General features: G+C 42.7%; 1 protein-coding gene across 1 annotated transcript in view; it reads left to right on the top strand.

The window, feature by feature from the left end:
• Positions 1-22,566, top strand: part of MSH3 (mutS homolog 3) — a 116,037-nt gene that overhangs the window by 13,925 nt on the left and 79,546 nt on the right. The window contains exons 2-10 of the mRNA XM_078771346.1: positions 235-385; positions 2,725-3,077; positions 3,207-3,323; positions 3,470-3,587; positions 3,912-4,057; positions 7,275-7,441; positions 10,059-10,174; positions 10,737-10,851; positions 17,316-17,400. Coding sequence (XP_078627472.1) covers positions 235-385; positions 2,725-3,077; positions 3,207-3,323; positions 3,470-3,587; positions 3,912-4,057; positions 7,275-7,441; positions 10,059-10,174; positions 10,737-10,851; positions 17,316-17,400 — 1,368 coding nt within the window. The remainder of the gene's footprint in view (positions 1-234; positions 386-2,724; positions 3,078-3,206; positions 3,324-3,469; positions 3,588-3,911; positions 4,058-7,274; positions 7,442-10,058; positions 10,175-10,736; positions 10,852-17,315; positions 17,401-22,566) is intronic.

The following is a 22,566-nucleotide window of genomic DNA, read 5'->3' on the forward strand; positions in this document are numbered from 1 at the left end:
CACGTGGCACGAAGGTGCTCGAGCAGTGCCATTTTTGTCTTCTCCAAAGGGCACAGGGGTCAAAACGGGAAAAAATTGTACTTCCCTCAAAATTTAAAATTGCTTTAATCATTGTAAAACTTTTTGTGATCTTTCCACTTTCCTTTCGGGGGGAAGCATGAAGATTTGCGATGGCGTGCCATTGGCTTTGTTCTCGTTTCTCCTGTCAATCTATTTAATCTCCATTGTTTTAAGGTGAACTCACAAAGAACGCCAGGAGGGTGGAACCGTGTTCCGAGCGATGCACCGAGCACCAAGAGGATCCGCATTGCACCAAATGGGGAGGACAACATTGAGGAGGAGGAGGAGAAAGAAGATCATACGAGCAGTGTCCATCTTGATAATGGTGTGTAGGAAATCACTCTTATAAAATGGAGAAAATGATGTAATTGGTCAAGTTCTCTATGGTTTACAATCGTGCTATGCCCAACAACATTAACAAGAAGACGTCATACGGAGCACGATACTTGCAAAATCCACCCCCACCCCCCAAGAAAAAAAAAATTCCATTGATAGAGCAAATTGTCCATTTCATCAAGATTAAAATTGACAATCTTTAGTCAGGTTCACTATGTTTTTTCGTTCAAAATTTTGGTAGATTAGCAAAACTATACATTTTTGGAATATTCAGAGCATGAGGAATCCAAAAATTAATGTTTACATTTGCGTAGGCACCTTTGCGAAAATGACACTCAGGACAGTGATGAAGATCTGTAAAAGCATATTCCTGAACGGTATAGACCTCGTAGATCCTGTGTATCGGACTTATAGTTCAATCTGATGCTACCTATAACAACCTATAACAACCTATAACTTCAAAGGACTTGCAATATCATGTATTATGTAATAGTTATATCACAAATATAAAGACAATGGTTTTCAATTACCTTTGTTTGTTGCTTTTCTATAACCCTGAGCACTATTTTGAGGCCTTTATTGGATTCCTTGACCCAGAAAACATAGGATTAGCATATTTAATTAAGTCTCTAGGTTGACTAGAAGCCGAGATCGCGCAAAATATGTATTTTATGGCGGCCATTTTCAAAATCCAAAATGGCGGCCATGCAGGTGTCTGTGCAAATGCCAACATTGATTTTCAGATTCTCCATGCTCTGAAGATTCCAAAAATGTACAGGTTTGCTAATCCCAAAATTTTGAAAGAAATTATATTTGTTAACATAGTGAACCTGACTATCTTCATCACTGTCCTGAGTGTCATTTTCGCAAAGGTGTCTACGCAAATGTAAACATTAATTTTTGGATTCCTCATGCTCTGAATATTCCAAAAATGTATAGTTTTGCTAATCTACCAAAATTCTGAACGAAATTATATTTGTTAACATAGTGAACCTGACTACTTGATCAAAGCTCGGGTCAATAGGAAGACAAGTGACGATTTTTCAGATGAAAATTGATGATTTTGGAAGTTTGACCTTGAGTTGACCTTTGACCTATTGACCTCAAAAATAGTATGTTTCCAATTTAGTGACTCGATATGCAAATGCTGTTCAATCTTCAAGTCAATCGGATGATAATTGATGGTTTTCAGATGAAAAGTGATGATTTTGGAAGTTTGACCTTGAGTTGACCTTTGACCTATTGACCTCAAAAATAGTATGTTTCCAATTTAGTGATCGATATGCAAATGCTGTTCAATTTTCAAGTGAATCAGTTGAGAATTGACGGCTTTTTAGATGAAAATTGATGACTTTTAAAATTTGACCTTGAGTTGACCTTTGACTTTTTAACCTCAAAAATAGTTCATTTCCCAATTTATTGACAATATCTAAATGTTATTGAATTTTCAAGTCAATCGGATTTAAAATGGCGATTGTAAAAATTTGACCTCAAGATGACCTTTGACCTCAAAATCAATAGGCTTCCCAATTGGGACGACCTAGGCAACTTGGTGAAGTTTCGTGACGATCGGTTTAGAATTGTGACCTGTAGGCCGGTGACAAAGACAAACAGGCAAACAAACAGACAAAAACAGACAGACAGACACTTGCACAAAGTGCCAGTGACTTGCACAAAGTGCCTTACAACCAACCAGTGACAGAAGCACAAACGCAACCAACCAATATACTTGAAAAATCTTCGATTTTGCAAGTAATAAACAGGAGAAACGTCGGTGTAATGCCGAAGAACGAACAAGCTCCTCAGGGCGGATGGAATATCTTGTGATGTTTATCACACTGATGGAGGAGAGACAATGAAATTTTACCTGTACGTTTACATGCATTCAGCCTAGTTTTGGCATCACGGTTAGTGTGGCTGGTTTAAGATCTTTGGGTACTGAGTTTGAGCCCCTGTCGTGCTGTAAAGGTAACACCAGGAAGGTTGACTCAGCCTGTCGTCCTTTTGAGGTCCACAAAATGAGTATCAGCTTATTGGGCTATTTTAGTCTCATGCCTCGGTTTGGCCACCCATCCAGGATTGTGCCCCTCGCCAATGGAAAACTGCCTCACCCACCCAGTACGTCTGAAGACGTGAAAGGACTGGTTTTTCTTCATCGTCTTCTTCTAATATGCATTCTCTTTGCTCAGTTTTTGTGCAAGATAATGCCTTATTTTCCATATGCTTCTTTTATTTTATGCCTTATTTTTGGTATGGACTTTCATAACAAAGACGAGGCAGGAGGTGCCACATCCGTGATGTTTAAACAAATACAACGGTGTTTTGCAGAGATGAAGAAAAGTCCAAACACAGCCATCCAGAGGCTGCAGGAGTTTTCATTGACCAGGACAGAAGGCAAGAGGGCTCATGGAGTGAGTGAAATAACCTCAGTTTTGAAGCAGGCCGACGTGACGTGCAAGAAGGAGTCGGACAGTGCTGCATCTCTTACCCGATTCGGCTCTCCGACATCGCGTAGTGTTCGGATGGAGACCCCATCGTCCAGCTCTTCTGTTAATTGCCGCACCAAGACTGCATACACGCCACTGGAGCAGCAGGTTCTGCAGATCAAAGAACAGCACAAGAACACAGTGTTGCTTGTGGCGTGCGGGTACAAGTACCGCTTCTTTGGGGAGGATGCTGAGGTCAGCACCTTCATGCACTTGATCACACGGGACGTTCACTGTGATTACTACAATATTGTAATGGGCCCCTTTGCATTGTTATTGAGATTTAGCCGTTCTTTGATCAGTGCTGGTGCTACGCGTGTGCAGATCGCAGCCAGAGAGCTAAACATTACGTGTCACCTGGACCACAACTTCATGACAGCAAGCATCCCTGCCCATCGTCTATTTGTGCATGTGGGAAGGCTCGTGGCACACGGTTATAAGGTGAGGCCTGTCCACGTAACAACCCCCAATTAATCTTCTCCTAACACAGCCCTTTTACTTTACAGGTTGCAATCTTTCCTTCCCTCCACTCTACTTGTGTTCCTTAATCCATTTGTACCTTACAACCAGTGTTTTTTCCCCCTTAGGTTGGGGTTGTGAAGCAAACGGAGACAGCGGCGTTGAAGGCCATGGGAGAGAATCGGAATGCCTTGTTTAGTCGTAAACTGTCAGCAATATATACCAAGTCGACACTTATTGGAGAAGATATCCTTTATTGTGCTGTGCACTCAATCACACCACACTCGTAACAGGCAATGTGCTAATAATATGAGTGTGCGATCTTATTGACATCTAGGAGTGCTACTCATATGTTTTGGAACATGTGATCAAATTTGGTGCAGAGTCATCGTCTTCTTGAAGAAAACCAAACCCGAAGACTACTGATGAAACATTTCTGTTGGTTTATGAAGAGTTCCATTTCGGCAGTTTATTCCTGTTTCCATCTGACTTTGCATCATGAGAATAATTTTCGTAATCTGTTTCTCCTAACATTGATTTGCTGAGACTTTTCTCCTTAGCATTGGATACATGTGAACCCTCTGCAGTGCTTAGAGGAGGGGCTTCCTGCAGATGAGCTGGTCACCGTACCACCGACCTCCTACCTGCTGTGCATCTGTGAGGGGATCAATACAACAAAGGGAAGAAAAACTAAAAACGTTACCATCGGCATGGTGGTGAGCGTGTGTGTGTGTGTGTGTGTGTGTGTGTGTGTGTGTGTGTGTGTGTGTGTGTGTGTGTGTGTGTGTGTGTGTGTGTGTGTGTGTGTGTGTGTGTGTGTGTGTGTGTGTGTGTGTGTGTGTGTAAGTAAAATATCTGTAATATGTCATGCCCAATCTGTGTTTACTAACATAATCATAAGACTTTAAACAGACAAACAAACAAAAACAAGAAGACGTCATGCGGAGCACGATATTTGCAAAATCCGCCTCCCAACCCCTCCCCAAGAAAAAAAATTCCATTGATACAGCAAATTGTCCATTTTATCAAGATTAAAATTGACAATCTTAATCAAAGCTCAGGTCAATAGGAAGAAAAGTGATGATTTTTCAGATGAAAAATGATGATTTTGGAAGGTTGACCTTGAGCTGACCTTTGACCTTTTGACCTCAAAAATAGTTAGTTTTCCTATTTAGTGACTCAATGTGCAAACGTTGTTCAATTTTCAAGTCAATTGGATGATAAATGAGGATTTTAGAAATTTGGCCTATGTTGACCTTTTGGCCTATGTTGACCTCAAGAATACTTGGTGGTTGAATTCAGTGATGAGATATGCAAGTCCTCTTCAAATTTCAAGTCAATTGGATGAAAATTGAGGATTTTAGAAATTTGGCCTATGTTGACCTTTTGGCCTATGTTGACCTCAAGAATACTTGGTGGTTGAATTCAGTGGCCAGATATGCAAGTCCTCTTCAAATTTCAAGTTAATCGGATGAAAATTGAGGATTTTGGAAATTTGGCCTATGTTGACCTCAAAAATACTTGGTGGTTGAATTCAGTGGCCAGATATGCAAGTCCTCTTCAAATTTCAAGTTAATCGGATGAAAATTGAGGATTTTAGAAATTTAGCAAAGTTGGTGACCTTTGGCCTATGTTGACCTTTTGACCTATTGACCCCCAAAACAATAGGCTTCTTGCTTTTGACCAACTCTACCATTTGGTGAAGTTTCGTGAAGATCGGTTGAAAATTGTGACCTGTAGGCCGGTGACAAACAGACAAACAGACAAACAGACAGACAGAACCACAAACACAACCGACCAATATACTTGAAAAATCTTCGATTTTGCAAGTAAAAATACCTATTTTGGATAGCAACCCCCTCCCCCAAGCCCGTAACTCCCCTTACGACCCGATATTTTTTATAATGCCGTGAACAAACTTTGGTACATCATGGGTGTTGAAGGTTGTGGGGAAGTTTCATCGAAATCGTTAAACCCCCCCCCTCTTCCCCCCCCCCCCCCATAGACCGCCTTAGACCCCGATTTTTGAATTCCGTGAACAAACTTTGGTACATCATTGGTGATGAACGGAATGTTGTAGTTAAGTTTCATCGGAAGTGTATGTGTATTTTCTGAGAATAAAGCAAATAACAATTTGGGTGGGAGGCATCCCCCCAGTAGAACCCCTTAGGTCCCCATTTTTAGCTCACCTGGAAATTCTGGGGAGCTTATGCGATGGCGTGTCGTCCGTCCGTCCGTCAGTCCGTCCGTAAACACTTGCAACTTCTTCTCCAAAACCGCTGAAGGGATTGTGACCAAATTTGGCATAAATGATATTTGTTGTGTTGCGACTACAAAAAATTCACGGCATTAAAGAAATTGGGGTCTAAGGGGGTTTACCGGGGTCAAAGTGGATCCAGGTTTGACCAACCCCCCCCCCACCCCCCCCCCTCCCCAAATGGATATTTGCTTTTTCCTGTGAAACTATACACAAGATTTCGATGAAATTTGACTACAACCTTCACCACCCGTGATGTACCGAAGTTTGTTCATGGCATAAAGAAAATCGAAGTCTAAAGTGGTCTGTGGGGGGGGGGGGGGGGGGGGGCGTCAAAGTGGGTCCATGTATGACATACCCAAAATTGGTATCTGCTTTCTTCTCTCAAACTACACACGAGATTTCGATGAAACTTGACCACAACCTTTTTGTTTGTTTAAAGTCCTATGATTATGTTAGTATGATTCTGTTCTATGTTAGTATGTTAGTCGAATCTTCAAGTCTTTCCACAGTGAACAAACTTTGGTACATCACGGGTGATGAAGGTTGTGGTCAAGTTTCATCGAAATCGTGCGTGTAGTTTCAGAGAAGAAAGCAAATACCTATTTTGGGTGTGTCATACCTGAACCCACTTTGACCCCCCGTATACCCCTTCAGACTTCGATTTTCTTCATGCCGTGAACACACTTCGGTACATCACGGGTGATGAACGTTGGAGTCAAACAGCTGTTCACCACCATCTCTTATCTTTCCCCATCCAAAACCTTGATCTTTTCTACCCCCGTTAAAACTCCCCAAATCCACCTCTTTCAATCCCCAACTTCTTTCCTGAAATTCCTAGTAGTGTTCATTTGCTTTATACTGTGTACCCTTCCCTCCTCCACAGCCCTCCCCCTTCCACAGATCTACCGATGTCGTTGTTCTCTACTGTTTTTGTGCTGGTGTGCTTCCCTCTCCCTCCCCCTCTTGTCTCCCGCTCCCTTCATTGTATGTTTTATGTGTATGTGCATGTTTTCATGTTCAATGTGTTTGCTCTTACACGAGCCTCGATCCTGTATACAAAAAAAAAAAAAATAGTACCTCCTGCCCTCAAAGGAGAGCATAAGGCACGGATCATGTCTCACTCGGCAAAACCACGCATAATCTGCAAGAAACAATTATGTGAAAAACGATCAACAAGAAACAATCTGCCATGTGCGGGATTTTTTTCATCCGTTGGCACCGGTAGGAGTGCTTGTCCACGCTTTCCACATATTGATTTCTACTTGGGGCTTGTATGCTTGTGGTCGTTGTACTGTTGGAACGTAAATTGTATGCCTTGAGGTTTTTTGATCACCACCATAAATTACCTTACTTAACAAATTATAGTTTCTTTGATTTTATATTTGCAAAAGGCCTGGGTGGCAGAGAGATCACTCATATAGTCACAATAAATTCTGGATAGTCTTGACTTCGCAAGGAACTTCATGCACAGTTCTATAAATGCATAGTTTGTTGATTATATCGAAATTGAAGAATTTTGATCAAAACACGTGTTCAACAGGTTAAAAATATGTGGTTGGTTGTTAACTTGTCCTTTTGCATGTCCAATTGATTGTGCTTTTGCTCGTCGCTCGTTATTGCTCATCGTGCTTTGCCCGTCGGGTCTTGCTTATCGATTTGCTTCTATGCAACAGGCAGTGCAGCCATCCACAAGTGAGCTGCACTATGATTTTGTGGAAGATGGCTGCGCTCGTTCTGAACTTGAGAGTCGCATACTGCGGCTTCAACCTGTGGAGCTTCTACTTCCCACGCAGCTCTCGCCCGACAGTGAACGGCTCATCAGTGCTCTCACTGCCGCAAGGTGGAGCTCTTGCTATTTCTTACAGTATTCATTCATTCCGTTGCATTTATTGTAAATATTGGGAGTATCCTCTATGAAATGCACTGCATTCACTTTAGACATACACATGTGAGTCGGTTCCTTTTTATTACATTAACCTCATTGGTGTTCTATGTGGTGATCCTTTTTTTTCCCCCTTGCCCAGTGTGAAATTATTTATATATTTGACTTTGTTTTTTTACTTTCCTTGATTTCCACTGGCATGCTTGTTTCATTTATGCACAGAGACGAGCTTTTTTTATGGCTCAGTTGACGAAGTCGCCAGAGGCATTATGTTTTCAGGTTGTCTATCTGGCTGTCCGTCCGTCTGTCCGTGATAGGTTTTCGTTACCGCGATAACTTGAGAACGGCTGAAGGGACCTTAGTCAAACTTTGTGCAGGTATGTAAAATGAGGTAAAGATGAACTGATTATATTGTGGGGTTACGAGGTCAAAGGCCAAAGGTCAGAGGTCATGTTAGGTAAAGATCATCATGTTACTGCGATAACTTGTGAACCAGTGATGGGATTCTGACCAAATTTGGTATACTTATGTAGAATGATATAAAGATGATCTGATTAAATTATGGGGGCAAAGGTCCAAGGACAAAGTCCATACTCGGTCTATAACTTGAGAACGGCTGAAGTGATCTCATTCAAAGTTGGTACAGGTATGTATAATGATGTAAAGATTACTGATTCGATTTTGGTGGCAAATTTTAAAGGTCAAAGGTCAAAGTCTGTAATAGGTCTATAACCTGAGAACTCCTGAAGTGATCTAATTCCAACTTGGTACAGATATGTATAATGATGTAAAGATTTAGATTTTGGGGTCCTGAGGTCAAAGGTCAGAGGTCATGTCAGGTAAAAATGTGATAACTTGTGAACAGCTGAATGGATTTAAATTAAAATTTGATACAGGTATCTTTAATGATGTAAACATGAACTGATAAAATTTTGGGGCAAGACATCAAAGGTCAGAGGTCATGTCAGGTAAAAATGTGATAACTTGAGAACAGCTGTATGGATTTAAAGCAAACTTGGTACAAGTATTATAATGATGTAATAATGTGGACGGAGGCATATTGGTCGAAGAGTGTAGTTCTCGGTTTTTTTTTTTTTTACTTCCTCCACAGAAGGTGGATGTAGGTATGTATTCACCCCCGTTTGTTTGTCTGAGTAGAATTTCTCAAAAAGTTATGGTTGGATTTGGACAAAACATAGTGGAGAGGAGTGTGATAAGGACAAATTGGTTAGATTTTGGTAAAGATCCGGATCCGGACACTATAATTTTTCAAGTGATTCTTCACCATTGAAAGATAGGGCCAAAAACGATATGTAGTATGATATTTCATAGAGATATGGATGGATTATGACAAAACTAAGTGGATGAGTTGGTTAAGTAATAAGAACAAGCCAATTTGATTTTGGTTCAGGTCTGGATCCAGATCCGGCCTATCAGTGGGATACAAAATGTAGACTGTTCAGCCTGGCGGAGGTATGCTTTATACCGAGTGCCGTTCTAGTTTTTATCTTCACCACCAAAAGTTGATGGAGGTTACTTTTTCACCCCTGTCTGTATGTTTGTCTGTCTGTCTGTCTGTTTGTTTGTGAACAGGGTATCTCAAAAAGTTGTGGATGGATTGGGACGAAATTTGCTGGACAGGTTGGGTTGGGTATGTGACAAGGAAGAAATGAATAGACTTTGGTGAAGATTGGGATCTGGATCTGGATCCGATAATTTTTTACTTTTTCAAGTACAGTACTCCTTCACCATTGAGTGACAGAGCGAATAGCATGATATTTCAAAAAGTTGGGGACGGATTATGACAAAACTAGGTGTATGAGTTGGTTAGGCAACAAGAACAAGCCGATTTGATTTTGGGTCAGGTCCGGATCTAGATCCGTGGGACACAAAATGTAAACTGTTCAGCCTGGCAGAAGTATCCTCTCCACCGAGTGACACTTCAGTTTCCACATGTATTTCTCTTTCAATCAATATTTCCCAAAGAAACAATTTATTTGACTGGTCCTCAAATCGTTTTTCAACAGCATGCCAATAATTAATCGTCAAATTTGTTGCATTCACACGCATTCTTGAGTGCCATACAAATTTTTGTGAAATTTCAGTGTTTTTTGTGTTCTGTTCGATCAAGATGAAATTTCTTGAGCACAATATAGGAATAAATTAGCTTAGAAAAAAAATGATGGCGTCATCGGTCACGTGGTTCGGCCGCCATATTTGTTTTCACACAAAAGCCTTAAAAACCACTGAAAGTACATCCTGGTGGGGGTTTGCAATCTCTGATTGCTCTTTTTCTTGTTGTTATTTTGTTTTCGCTGAAATGTCCCGTTTGTGAATGTGGTGCCTTCACAGTTCAGGGAATGTCCCATACAGCATGTTAAATGCATCCAACGTTATCGTGTACTGCCAGCATGTATTGGGGTTGTTTTGAGGGTCAAAAAGTCTTCAGAGATTATATTTCATTCAAAAAATATTTTTTTTCTGTTAATAATCTTCAATATAAGGTCATTTGAAAATCAAGATGAGGCAAAAACAGGTTTTCTTGCTGTACATCATCACCCCCATGATGTGCCAGTCTTCGCAGCGATGACCGTGTACGAGTGGAGCGCATGGATGACACAGTGTTTGAACATAGCCATGCTGTCCAGGCTGTCTCTCAGTTCTTTGGGTCGGACAAAGACGCATTACGTGGTAAGGTCCATGATGGTCTTACTGAGTCGTTTTAAATTTTCCTCTCACTTCATGTTCATATCTTGGTTCGTTTGAGCATTAAAGGTAGATAGGGAGTTGGTATTCGGTGTGGTATGCGTTGCTTTGTGTAGTACTTTGTGTTGTTTGTAATGGTGCATCTCGGGCTTCAAGATTGATAGAGATTGATAAAAATGAGGTTCATGTTGGAACTGTGATATCCAACTCAAAAATTGGCACTCGTACCACCCCCTTTTTCCCCCCAAAAAATACATCCATTATAAAACCACAGCATGGAGCTTCCTCTGCTGAGCATTGCCCTGGTAGGATCAACCATTTTTAGACATGCTGGAATGTGTTCCTCGTATTTAGGCCAAAATCTCCCGTTTGCTGAACATGTCATCATCCTGTGTGGGTTTGTTGAGACAAATGGCCTGATCCCCAGTGATATCATTATCTGCTGTTATCCTCTCATCTCTGAAAACTCTCTGCCTCAAGTTAGCTGTCCTGCTGTGTGGAGCATCTTATTAACTGTTATCCGTGTACCCGGCTGTGCATTTGACAGACGGTGAACATTTGACTCGCATTCTGGCCTTACCACTGCCTGTTGTGGCTTGTTTTGCTGCCCTCTTGCGCTATCTGAGGGAATTTGGACTCGAAAACACGCTCCGGGCCCAAACGTGAGTCTCCGATCACCAGTTGCTATAGCCTGGCATTTAGACATGCAGGTGTATTTATTTCAGTCAGTCGATCGTTCATTTATGAAGTGAACTCAAGCTTAAAACTGTTAGCCCATCCTCCCACTCATTATTACCATTATAGTAGTGACATTATAGTAACAGCTTTGCGGGGAAAAATGGCCTCTAAAGGTGGTTATATTATATATATATATATAGTAGTGACATCACTAATGATGCAGCTAATTCCCAGGTTCAGGAAACTTAATTATCATGGATCACGTTTTTGTATTAAAACTCTTGGATGTGACCTGCTTGTTCAGGTGCAATTACTTCTGCCACCAAAGGTGGATGGAGGTTATGTTTACCTTCGCAAAAGCGGAAGGTTATGTTTTGATCGCTGTGTATTTATTTGTATGTCTGTGTGTGTGTGTGTATGTTATTCGCATAACTCAAAAAGTATTCAACCGAATTGCATGAAATTTGGTGGGATGATTGGTTATTATACGGGACACATTTGATTAGATTTTGGGAGCAATCGGGCCAAAGGTCAAGGTCAAGGTCACGAAAAGGTCAAAATCGTATTTTTACCAAGTACAGAACAGTAGCTGCGGCGAAGGTATGCGCTCTACCGAGTGCCCGTTCTAGTTTCACCTCTGTCTGTCCGTTTGTCCATTTGTTTGTTTGTTTGTGAACAAAATATCTCAAAAGGTTGTGGACGGATTCGGACGAAATTTGGCAGAGAGGTAGCGTATGTGACAAGGACGAAATGATTAGATTTTGGTGAAGATCCGGATTCGGATCTGGCTACTAGAATTTTTATAGTGATTCTTCACCATTGTGTGATAGGGCCAAAAACTATATATAGCAGGATATCTCAAAAAGTTATTGACGGATTTGGACGAAACTTGGTGGACAGGTTGTGTGTGTGACAAGGAAGAATCGATTCAATTTTGGAGAAGATCCGGATTCAGATCCTGATCCGGCTAGTGAATCACTGTTTTAAACCTCTGAAAACTCTTTTTAAAGCATTCACCATTGAGTGATATGGCCACCCAGGCGGAGGTATGCTCTCTCCTGAGTGCCGTTCTAGTTACCTTCGCAAAAGCGGAAGGTTATGTTTTGATCGCTGTGTATTTATTTGTATGTCTGTGTGTGTGTGTGTATGTTATTCGCATAACTCAAAAAGTATTCAACCGATTCGCATGAAATTTGGTGGGATGATAGGTTATTATCCGGGAACCATTTGATTAGATTTTGGAATCGATCGGGTCAAAGGTCAAGGTCAAGGTCATGAAAAGGTCAAAATCGTCTTTTTACCATAGCGCGGTCAATTTGTGTCCAATTTGTATGAAACTAATGCCAAAATGTTCAGAATTCAATGCCCAATCTTGTGATATGCGACATGACACTCTGACGTCATAACCCTTGTTAGCGGTTGGGGGCCAAAGGTCAGGGGGGTCACGCCCTTGCAAAATGTGCGGTTTTTTAAAAATCATAACGCGGTCAATTCGGATCCAAATTGGATGAAAGTAGATGTGTCATTCTTATGTGTCATGATGTTTTCGACTGTTGGTGCAATTTGAAGAGATGAAAAACAAGTACACATACATTCAAAGTACACCGCCCCCATGCCAAATAATTAAATATCCTACAGCGCGGCATTGCTGGGGCGCCTCCGGCGCCCGGCAATACCGCAGTGCAGCTCATAGAGGCTGCATTGGGAGGGAGAGGTGTACACTAATTGATTGATTAATTGTATAATTAAAATCAATAAAAGATTATCACAAAATATTTTCTTAATCAATTGGCTAATAGCATAACTAAACCACTAGTGCTTCATCCGAAGATGTATCTTTTAGAAATTTAATTAAATAGGTTATTATTAAAAATTAAATAATTTATTGATTCATCAATAAATAAACGATTAATCAATAAATAATTAATCGATGAAATGATTTATCAATAAATCAAAAATATCCTTGATAAACCACCACCATTTCATCCGAATCTGTAACTTAAAAAAATTATTAATTAGGTCATTCATCGAATAATTAAATAATTAATCGATTAAATGATTAATCAATAAATCAAAAATATCCTTGAAAGCCACATCATTTGGTCAGTCATGTCCAAATATTAGCTTCCCAGCTCAAAAGGTGCCTGAGATATTGGCCAAATGAGAAAGAAAATAAATAAATGATTAATAATGAAAAGAAATAAATAATAATTATAAAATATTAAATTATTAATCAATTCGGTCAGAGAACCCATAAACCACCACCATTTCATCAGAATCTGCGACTTAAAAAAAAAAATTTTTAGTCAGTAATCGAATAATTAAATAATTAATCGATTAATTAATTAATTGATTAATTAATAAATCAAAAATAGCTTTTGCAGCCAAATCACCTGGTCATTGCCATGTCCAAATATCAGCTTCCTAACTTAAAAGGTGCCTGAGTTAATGGTCAGAAGAGAAAGGAAATTTGATTAATTAAATAAGTACTTAATTAATCGTTAATAATTAAATAACTCCTCAATTAATTGATTCATCAAAAAACAAAAAATACCGTTTTTGACAAAGGACTTGCTCACTATTGTGCCGAAATTTCAGCTTCTTAGCTTGAAGGATGGCTGAGATATTGCCCGGACAACCAAGAAAGCAAGAAAACAAACAAACAACCAGAGTGAAAACTGAGTACTCCCTTTCAGCGTGCGTCACTGCCGAGCCCCCTTTGGTGCCCAGCAATGACGATTTGCAATGCCTGGAGATGGCATAGGAAAGGTGCGGTGTACAACAGAACATATATATATATATGCATATTTTACAGTTGTAAGGATGCATGTAATAAACTTGGATTAGCAGCCGTAAACATGGTTCTTTCCGTGCAAATCAACGGGACTATGGCACAGTGACAACGAATCAGCGCCGAGATCTTGTAGTCATCGAGTGTCATTCCCTCGAATCTTGCTACACAGATCTTGTAGTCTTTTATTTTGGCAACAAAAGTAGCTGCGGCGAAGGTATGCGCTCTACCGAGTGCCCGTTCTAGTTACATTTGATTTTAAAACTTCATGGAAGATTAAGCTTTTCGTGACCTCATTTATATACATCTCTATATATATATATACTGTATATAACATCCACTAATGTTTTCTTGCTATTATAACAACGTTAACTGTTATTAATGCAGCTTAGTTTGGATGAGAAGAAACCAAGTTTGCCATTCAGTAATCTTTAATCAAAATTAATCAGACAACCCAAAACACCCCGAAGACCCAAAACACCCCGAAGACCCCAAACACCCCGAAGACCCAAAACACCCCAAAGACCCAAAACACGCCGAAGACGCAAAACACCCCGAAGACCCAAAACGCCCCGATGACCCAAAACACCCCGAAGATCCCAAACACCCCGAAGACCCAAAACACCCCGAAGACCCCAAACACCCCGAAGACCCCAAACACCCCGAAAACCCAAAACACCCCGAAGACCCAAAACGCACCGAAGACCCAAAACACCCCGAAGACCCCAAACACCCTGAAGACCCCAAACACCCCGAAGACCCAAAACACCCGGAACACCCAAAACGCCCCGGAGACCCAAAACTCCCCCCAGACCCAAAACGCCCCCAAGACCCAAAACGCCCCGAAGACCCAAAACACCCGAAAGACCCAAAAGACCCAAAACACCCTGAAGACCCAAAACACCCCAAAGACCCAAAACACCCCAAAGACCCAAAACACCCCGAAGACCCAAAACATCCCAAAGACCCAAAACATCCCGAAGTCCCAAAACACCCCAAAGGCCCAAAACACCCCGAAGGCCCAAAACACCCCGAAGACCCAAAACACCCTGAAGACCCAAAACACCTGAAGACCCAAAACACCCCAAAGACCCAAAACACCCTGAAGACCCAAAACACCCCAAAGACCCAAAACACCCCAAGGGCCCAAAACACCCCAAAGACCCAAAACACCCAGAAGACCCAAAACATCCCGAAGACCCAAAACACCCAGAAGACCCAAAACATCCTGAAGACCCAAAACACCCTGAAGACCCAAAACACCCCAAAGACACAAAACACTCAGAAGACCCAAAACACTCAGAAGACCCAAAACACACAGAAGACCCAAAAACACTCAGAAGACCCAAAACACTCAGAAGACCCAAAACACCCCGAAGACCCAAAACACCCGAAGACCCAAAACACCCGAAGACCCAAAACACTCAGAAGACCCAAGACACTCAGAAGACCCAAGACACTCAGAAGACCCAAAACACTCAGAAGACCCAAAACACTCAGAAGACCCAAAACGCTCAAAGACCCAAAACACCCTGAAGACCCAAAACCCCCGAAGACCCAAAACACACCGAAGACCCAAAACACCCTTAAAGGCCCAGAAGACCCAAATGGCGCCGAAGACCCAAAACACACCGAAGACCCAAAACACCCTGAAGACCCAAAACCCCCGAAGACCCAAAACACACCGAAGACCCAAAACACCCTTAAAGGCCCAGAAGACCCAAATGGCGCCGAAGACCCAAAACACACTGAAGACCCAAAACACACCGAAGACCCAAAACACCCTTAAAGGCCCAGAAGACCCAAATGGCGCCGAAGACCCAAAACAACCCGGAGACCCAAACCGCCCCGAAGACCCAAAACGCCCCGAAGACCCAAAACGCCCCGAAGACCCAAAACACCACGGAGACCCAAAACACTCGAAGACCCAAGACGCCCCGAAGACCCAAAACACCCCAAAGACCCAAAAGACCCCGAAAACCCAAAACACCCCGGAGATCCAAACCGCCCCGAAGACCCAAAACGCCCCGAAGACCCAAAACACCACGGAGACCCAAAACACTCGAAGACCCAAGACGCCCCGAAGACCCCAAAAACCCAAAATACCCTGAAAACCCAAAACGCCATGAAGACCCAAAATACCCCGAAGACCCAAAACACCCCGAAGACCCAAAACACCCCGAAGACCCAAAACACCCCGAAGACCCAAAACACCCCGAAGACAAAAGACCCCGAAAACCCAAACACTTTTTTTTTCTTTCCAAAACACCAAAAACACTCAAAACCCAAAGCCCTCTTTCGCTCTCCACTCTGTCCCAAGCGCCAATAGCCCCACAAACCCCCGCCAAGACCTCCTCCTCGCTGTCAAAATTGCCAAAGTTCCACCAGCTCCAAACAAATCTCTCATCACCAGCCCGCACAACCATGGCTGAACCTTCTCCTCCAGCATAAAAAACCCAAGAGAGCGATTCTTCTTTCAACGGTCCTTTTTCCCTAGAACTTTCTCGCTGTGATGTCACACTGGCCAATCGCCGAGCCCTATCGAATCACCCCATTGTCATGCTCGACCAAAGACGGACTTCAGGGCGTGTCCTGCCGGCTTTGCTTGGCGTGAGCGTCATCAAGGCGTGGCTTACTTGCCGATCGGCAATTTCCAGGCATTGTCGGCAGTTCCAGTGGTTGTTGTTTAAACAGAGGTTTTTATGGCCAGCCTTGTTGTAGTTGTAAAAACGTAGGGAAAAGTCACAGGGGGCAATCACATACTGGGGAAAAACTAACGTTAATCCCGATCTAGTTAGCACAGCTTCACCCCCTTCACACATTAAACATTTTAAAGCTCTAGTTCCCCTACTTAAATGCATCAAGATGTCTCCTACGCGTCCACGGTTCATGCTATTACTATACACTCCTATCTCTACTATGAGATTTCATCATCTACCCCTACAAACGTAACAATATCGAAGGAATTGGAAGGAAAGGTTCCGGAGTCTTATTTAATGCCGGCCTACCTTTACAGTGTTGAGATTGTGGCACTGACAGCCAAGCAACACTGAGTCAGAAGGATAGCAGAAGTGAAGAGAGTGGATAGGAGAAGGATAAGTGAACTCGGGGAAGAAATTTATGTGAGGATGAGCTGGACAGGGAGATTGACAAAGAGTCGGTTGAGGGGAGCTGGACTCCTGATGCAGATGGAGGAAGAGTGAATGACAAATAAAGTGGATGGACAGAGAAAAAGAGAATAACAAAGGCTAGGAAGAGAGCGAGAGTGACAAAGAAAAGAAGGAAGAAAAGACATACACCTTGGCTGAAATTATACCATTGTGTAAGAGGAATGTAAGTAAGATGGTTGGAGAGAGCTGTCTGAGGTTAGAGGGCAGTGAAGGAATATTGTACAAAAGGTGCAGCAGCATCAACTTTACACCATTAGGCCTCATCCCATATAAAGGGAAATGATATTTAAGAAGAATAAATAACCTTTGACTTGCCATCAAAGTACAGAGTAAGTTGTATCGGACAATATTGCCTGTGGAGTATCACAATGAACATTGAATAATAGTCTAGTCTGTTTTTTTGTAAAGGTACATCCTTAATTGTTGAAAAATACAGTAATTACCCCCATAGTGCTATAATTCTGATCAGTGCTTAATCCCTCTGCAGAAGCTTTCAGAAGATCTCAATGGCAGGTGAGCATTTGCTCCTCAGTGGAACCACACTCAGGAACCTGGAAATCTTTCAGAACCAGGTAACAGTGGTTTTGTAATCGCAGTAAAATGCCGTGATGATGATTCTTTGTTCACCCAAAAGGCATTTCCAGGAGATATTAAGACAAACAGTGAGGTGATGGCCATGTAGCGACTGTCTATTCTCCTGCTCCCCCCCCCCCCCCCCCCCCCAGTAACACTGGGTACCCCTGCTTATGTATACAGGGTGAATCAAAAGTAGCGCCCACGCCCGATTTCTGTTTTTTCGGCTGTCAGATTCTTTCTAGGATGTCATGTTGTTAATAATTGTCTTGCAGATTATTAATTTTCTTAATTTATTTATTTTTGTTTTTGTTTTGCAGGTTATTGCTGAGAGTTTGGAAAGTTACTGAATTTGCACCAAATTGAACCATGAATTACCTTTCAATGAATCGACGCATTGCGGCCGTGAAACATTACTACAAGTGTAATGAACAACTAACGATGGCGGCACGCCGTTTGCACAGGAATGCGATATTAACCCACCCCAGGGAAGAAACATACGATTGATTGTCGAGAAATTTGAAGCAACAGGGTCGGTAGCCACTGCAAAGAAGTCCGGTCGTCCGAAAATGGCAACGAATGTAGCTAAGGCTGAAGAAGCCATCAGGAGACTGGTACAAAGTCCGCAAAAGTCAACTCGCCGTTTATCTGCAGAGTTGGAAGTGAGCCAATCAAGTGTTATCTGTATCCTTCACCAGAAAAAACTGGAAACCTTACATTCCACGCTTACTGCATGCCCTTCATGATGGAGATGACGACCGCCGTCTTCAATTTTGCAAAGAGTTCTTAGCTAAACTTGATGAAGAGGACACAATGCTAGACAACATCTGGTGGTCAGATGAGGCATGTTTTAAGCTTAACGGCACAATTAACAGACACAATTGTGTCTACTGGGCTGCAGAGAACCCAAGAGTGACAGTTGAGAAGGAGGTAAATTTACCTGGCGTGACAGTTTAGGCAGCCATATCTCCATTAGGGATAATTGGACCCTTCCTTTTTCTTTGAGGGATCTGTCACTGCAGAAATTTAACTGGATATGCTGCAAACCTTCTTTTGGCCCAGGGTACAAGATCAGGACTGTTATTTCCAGCAAGATGGAGCTCCACCTCATTATGGACGTCATGTTCGTCAGTGGCTTGATGAAAACTTTCCCGGAAAGTGGATCGGCCGCCGCGGTCTGATCGAGTGGCCGGCACGCTCCCCAGACCTTACACCTCCAGATTTCTTTTGTGGGGGCTCATGAAAGACCTTGTTTATCGTGAAAAGCCTCGTACCATTCAGGAATTGAAGGCTCAAATCACTGCAAAGTTTGAGGAAACTGATATCAAACTCTGCAAGCGTGTGTGCCACTCTGTGCCTGCTCGGCTGCAATTGTGCATCGATCACGAGGGAGGGCACTTTGAAAATTGCAAGTAAAACAGCTAGGTACACTTCCGTAATAATTTTCCCCCGAATAAATGGTTAGATAAACATGTCATTAATTTATTTCTACCTTCTTGTACACTGTAATACAAATGGCAAACAATCAACTGACAGAAATATATATATAAATAAAACAGAAGTCGGGCGCTACTTTTGACTCACCCTGTATATATTAGCGTGGATCCGCTTGTCTCATCACACGTCACCGCAGAGGCACAGGCTAGTTTTAACTGAGGATAATGACCTCACTGAATTTGAGTTGCTGTGTTTTCATGATTTACACCAATCATAATACAAACATTAATTTTGTGCCAATTTATTTGTAATATTAGTGATGTTATTTGTCATCAAAAAAGGTCCAAATGGTGTAAAGCTCTAAATGGTCAAGAGTCCAAGCTCTCTAATCGGTCTCTAAGGGGTCTAAATGGTGTTAAGGTCAACAGGGTGGAAAGGGACTTGAGAGGTGTAAAGGTTTAAAGGGTACAAAAGATTGGAAAGATCAAGGGATCTAAAGGTGCCTAGACAAGGTGGTGGCAAGAAGGTAGCCATTACTCAAAAAGCCCACCTTGAATCCCATTTGAGGAATGCAAAAAACCACTCCTGAAGCCATGTGGCAAAAAGTTTTGTGGTCTGATGAAACAAAGATGGAACTTTTTGACCTAAATGCAAAACATTACGTTTGGTGCAAACCCAATGCAGCACATCACCCAAAGAACACCTTCCCGACTGTGAACCATGGTGGTGGCAGCATCATGTTATAGGGATGTTTTTTTATCAGCAGGGACGGCGGCAGTTGTCAGGATAGAAGGGGAAATGGATGGAGCAAAATACAGAAAAATCCTGGAGGAAACCCTGCTGCCCTCTGCAAGAAATCTGAAATTGGGACGGAAGTTTGCATGACAACGACCCGAAGCATACAGCCAAAGCTACACTGGAGCAGCTATGGAACAAAAATATAAATGTCCTTTAGTGGCCTAGTCAGAGCCCCGACCTAAATCCAATCAAAAATCTGTGGCATGACCTGAAAATTTGCAGTCCATCAACGCTCCCCACGCAACTTGACTGAGCTTCAACAGATTTGTACAGAAGAATGGGCAAATATTGTCCAATCAAGGTGTGCAAAGTTGGTAGCGACCTATCCCAACAGACTCACAGCTGTAATTTCTGTCAAAGGTGCTTCCACCAAGTATTACCTCAGGGGGGTGGGGCGTGTTTTCCTGTGCTGGGAAGCGGGGGCCTATGACGATCAAGGGGACCAGAGCTAAGAACACAAACACACATTTTTACTTTCATTTATTTTTCCCCTTGTGTTGTTTGACGAGTCAGTATGGAGGGTCCGTCGATTAGGAATCTTAGTTTTATCGTGCATTTTCTTGTTTGCTGGCATTTATTTTACTAGGACGTGCCCGTACGTGGGTGCCCGTTCCTTGCCAAAAAAAAAAAAAAAAATGTCTTCGCCCATGCATGCATGGGCGTGCCCATGGGCCCATGGGCGTGCCCGTAAGTGCGTGATGTGACCGTACAATGAATGTATCGTCCCGACGCCGCAGCTCGGATGGCGCTGCAGTTAATCGGGCCTGTATCGGCAGAGTTATTATAAACGTGTACTACAATCGATCGTACCTTACAGCGTCTGCTCGCCACGTTCAGCATCAGTACGTCGTCACTATGACTATCCGTAAGTCCGGAAGTGACGTCCTCATTTGACTGTCCGGAAGGTCGCATATCGCAGTTACGATGAATCGCAAATTAGTTTTAATTAGTTTTAAAACATAGTTTAACGCCAACATAGTTTGCCAACGTGAAATAAATGAATACGCTCTCAAATGTGCCGTCCGAGGCAGAGTCTGTTCGGCACGTTCGGCACACGTGATAGCTCGCTGCTCTCTGATTGGTTGAATCGTTTTTTGGACATAGCTCGGTAACTACTTCTCCGATTAATATGAAACCTTGAAAAGGCACATCCTCAGGTCCCCAGCAATATACCTGGCAAGTTTAAAGTATATCGGACCCGTGGTTGTCGAGAAACAGCGGTCACAGACACACAGACATACACACAGACATACAGAGATTACTGGAATTATAGATAGATTAAACCTTTTTATTGTACATTTTAATTCCGTGTCGGGTTGAGTTGATTACCAGGGTCGAAGACGTCCAGTGGGGGTAAGAGCGTCGCTATCCTTCGCTGCCTCATCCCCCACGCGTATTAACTCCGCAATAGTTGGATTGAATGCCTCGGAGTGTTGAGCTCGATCGGCTACCCCTTACCTGAGAGGTTTTTAATCCCCGGGAACATGACAATATACAGACTTGGCATTTAATATGGAATATATATTTTTTCTTGACTTGGGTTTACTTTCTTAACTCAGTATATCAATCTGGTGAGTTTCTTTTACACTTCGGTGATTTATTTGTTAAAAGAACCATGTCACTGATTGTCTGTCGCAGCAAGAAGTCAACAACAGGATTATATCACAGGTGGCGTGGCCAAATGTACGTACAGGTGAATTTGATGATTGGCTTCACAGTCGGGTATACAAGGGTTGTTGCGTTCTGTATTAGTGGAAAACAACTGCTGCACGTCTCCAAAAGTTATTGCCGCTTCCTCTGGAGATGGTCCGTCAACTCGACAATGCTGTTTGTCATGGAGTGGTGGCTTTACGAAATTACGGCATGAAACAGCGTGCTATTGCTCGGCAGTATGGCATCACTCAAGGTCAGGTGTCAAAGATCCTGAAACGAAATGCTCAGAGGGGTGTCCCTACTCCAATACTGAGGCCAGGACGTCCCCGCAGAACCACAAGGAGGGACGATCGCCAGCTGCACCGGTTAGTCCGCAATGGCCGTACCAAGTCAGCTAATCGGCTTAGGGCTGAGTGGCAGCAACTGACAAATGTGCCTGTATCCAGAAGGCTAGTCAACCAACGACTGGTTCAAGCAGGCTATCGTGCCAGGCGTCCCCTGAGAAAGCCATGCCTGACCAGACAACACCGCCAGCGCCGATTGCAGTGGGCCAGAGAGCACCGTCAATGGCAGCCGGAACACTGGAATCACGTGATCTTCAGTGACGAGTCTAGATTTCTGGTCTATCGTCAAGATGGCTGCATCCGAGTGCGCAGACAAGTGCATGAAGCCTACAACAAAGATTGTATAGTGCCAAGAGTCCAAGCTGGAGGTGGTGGGGTGACCGTTTGGGCTGCTTTTCATGCAGGGGGCAAAACTGACCTGGTTGTTCTGAATGGAAACCTGAACCAGTTCAAGTACAGGGCCATTCTGGAAGAAACATTGCTTCCATTTGCTCGTGCAGCCTTTTGAGGAAACTTTGTCTTCCAAGAAGACAAAGCACGGCCTCATCGTGCTCGCATGATCCAACACTTTATTGCTGACCGTGGTGTAGAGCATATGGAGTGGCCTGCCATGTCCCCGGATAATAATCCGATAGAGAACTTGTGGGCAGAATTAACGCGTCAAATCGACCACTTGGACCAGCAGCCGACCTCTGTGCGTGAATTGCAGCAGGCTATTGTCACTGCATGGCAAGCGATTCCTGTCCAAACCTTGGCAAATCTCGTGAACAGCATGCCTCAACGTGTACGTGCTCTCCTGAATGCTCGTGGGGGTTACACGAAGTACTGAACTGTAATTTTACTTTCCGTAATCCCAGTCGTAATTTAACTTTTGTTTTTGTTAAAAAAATTTTTGGCTAATGTGCAAAATAAAGAGATACTTATGGAAAACGC

The sequence above is a fragment of the Myxine glutinosa genome, chromosome 2 (genome assembly GCF_964187855.1).
Source record: "Myxine glutinosa chromosome 2, kmMyxGlut1.1, whole genome shotgun sequence".
In the NCBI taxonomy this organism is placed as follows: Eukaryota; Metazoa; Chordata; class Myxini; order Myxiniformes; family Myxinidae; genus Myxine; species Myxine glutinosa.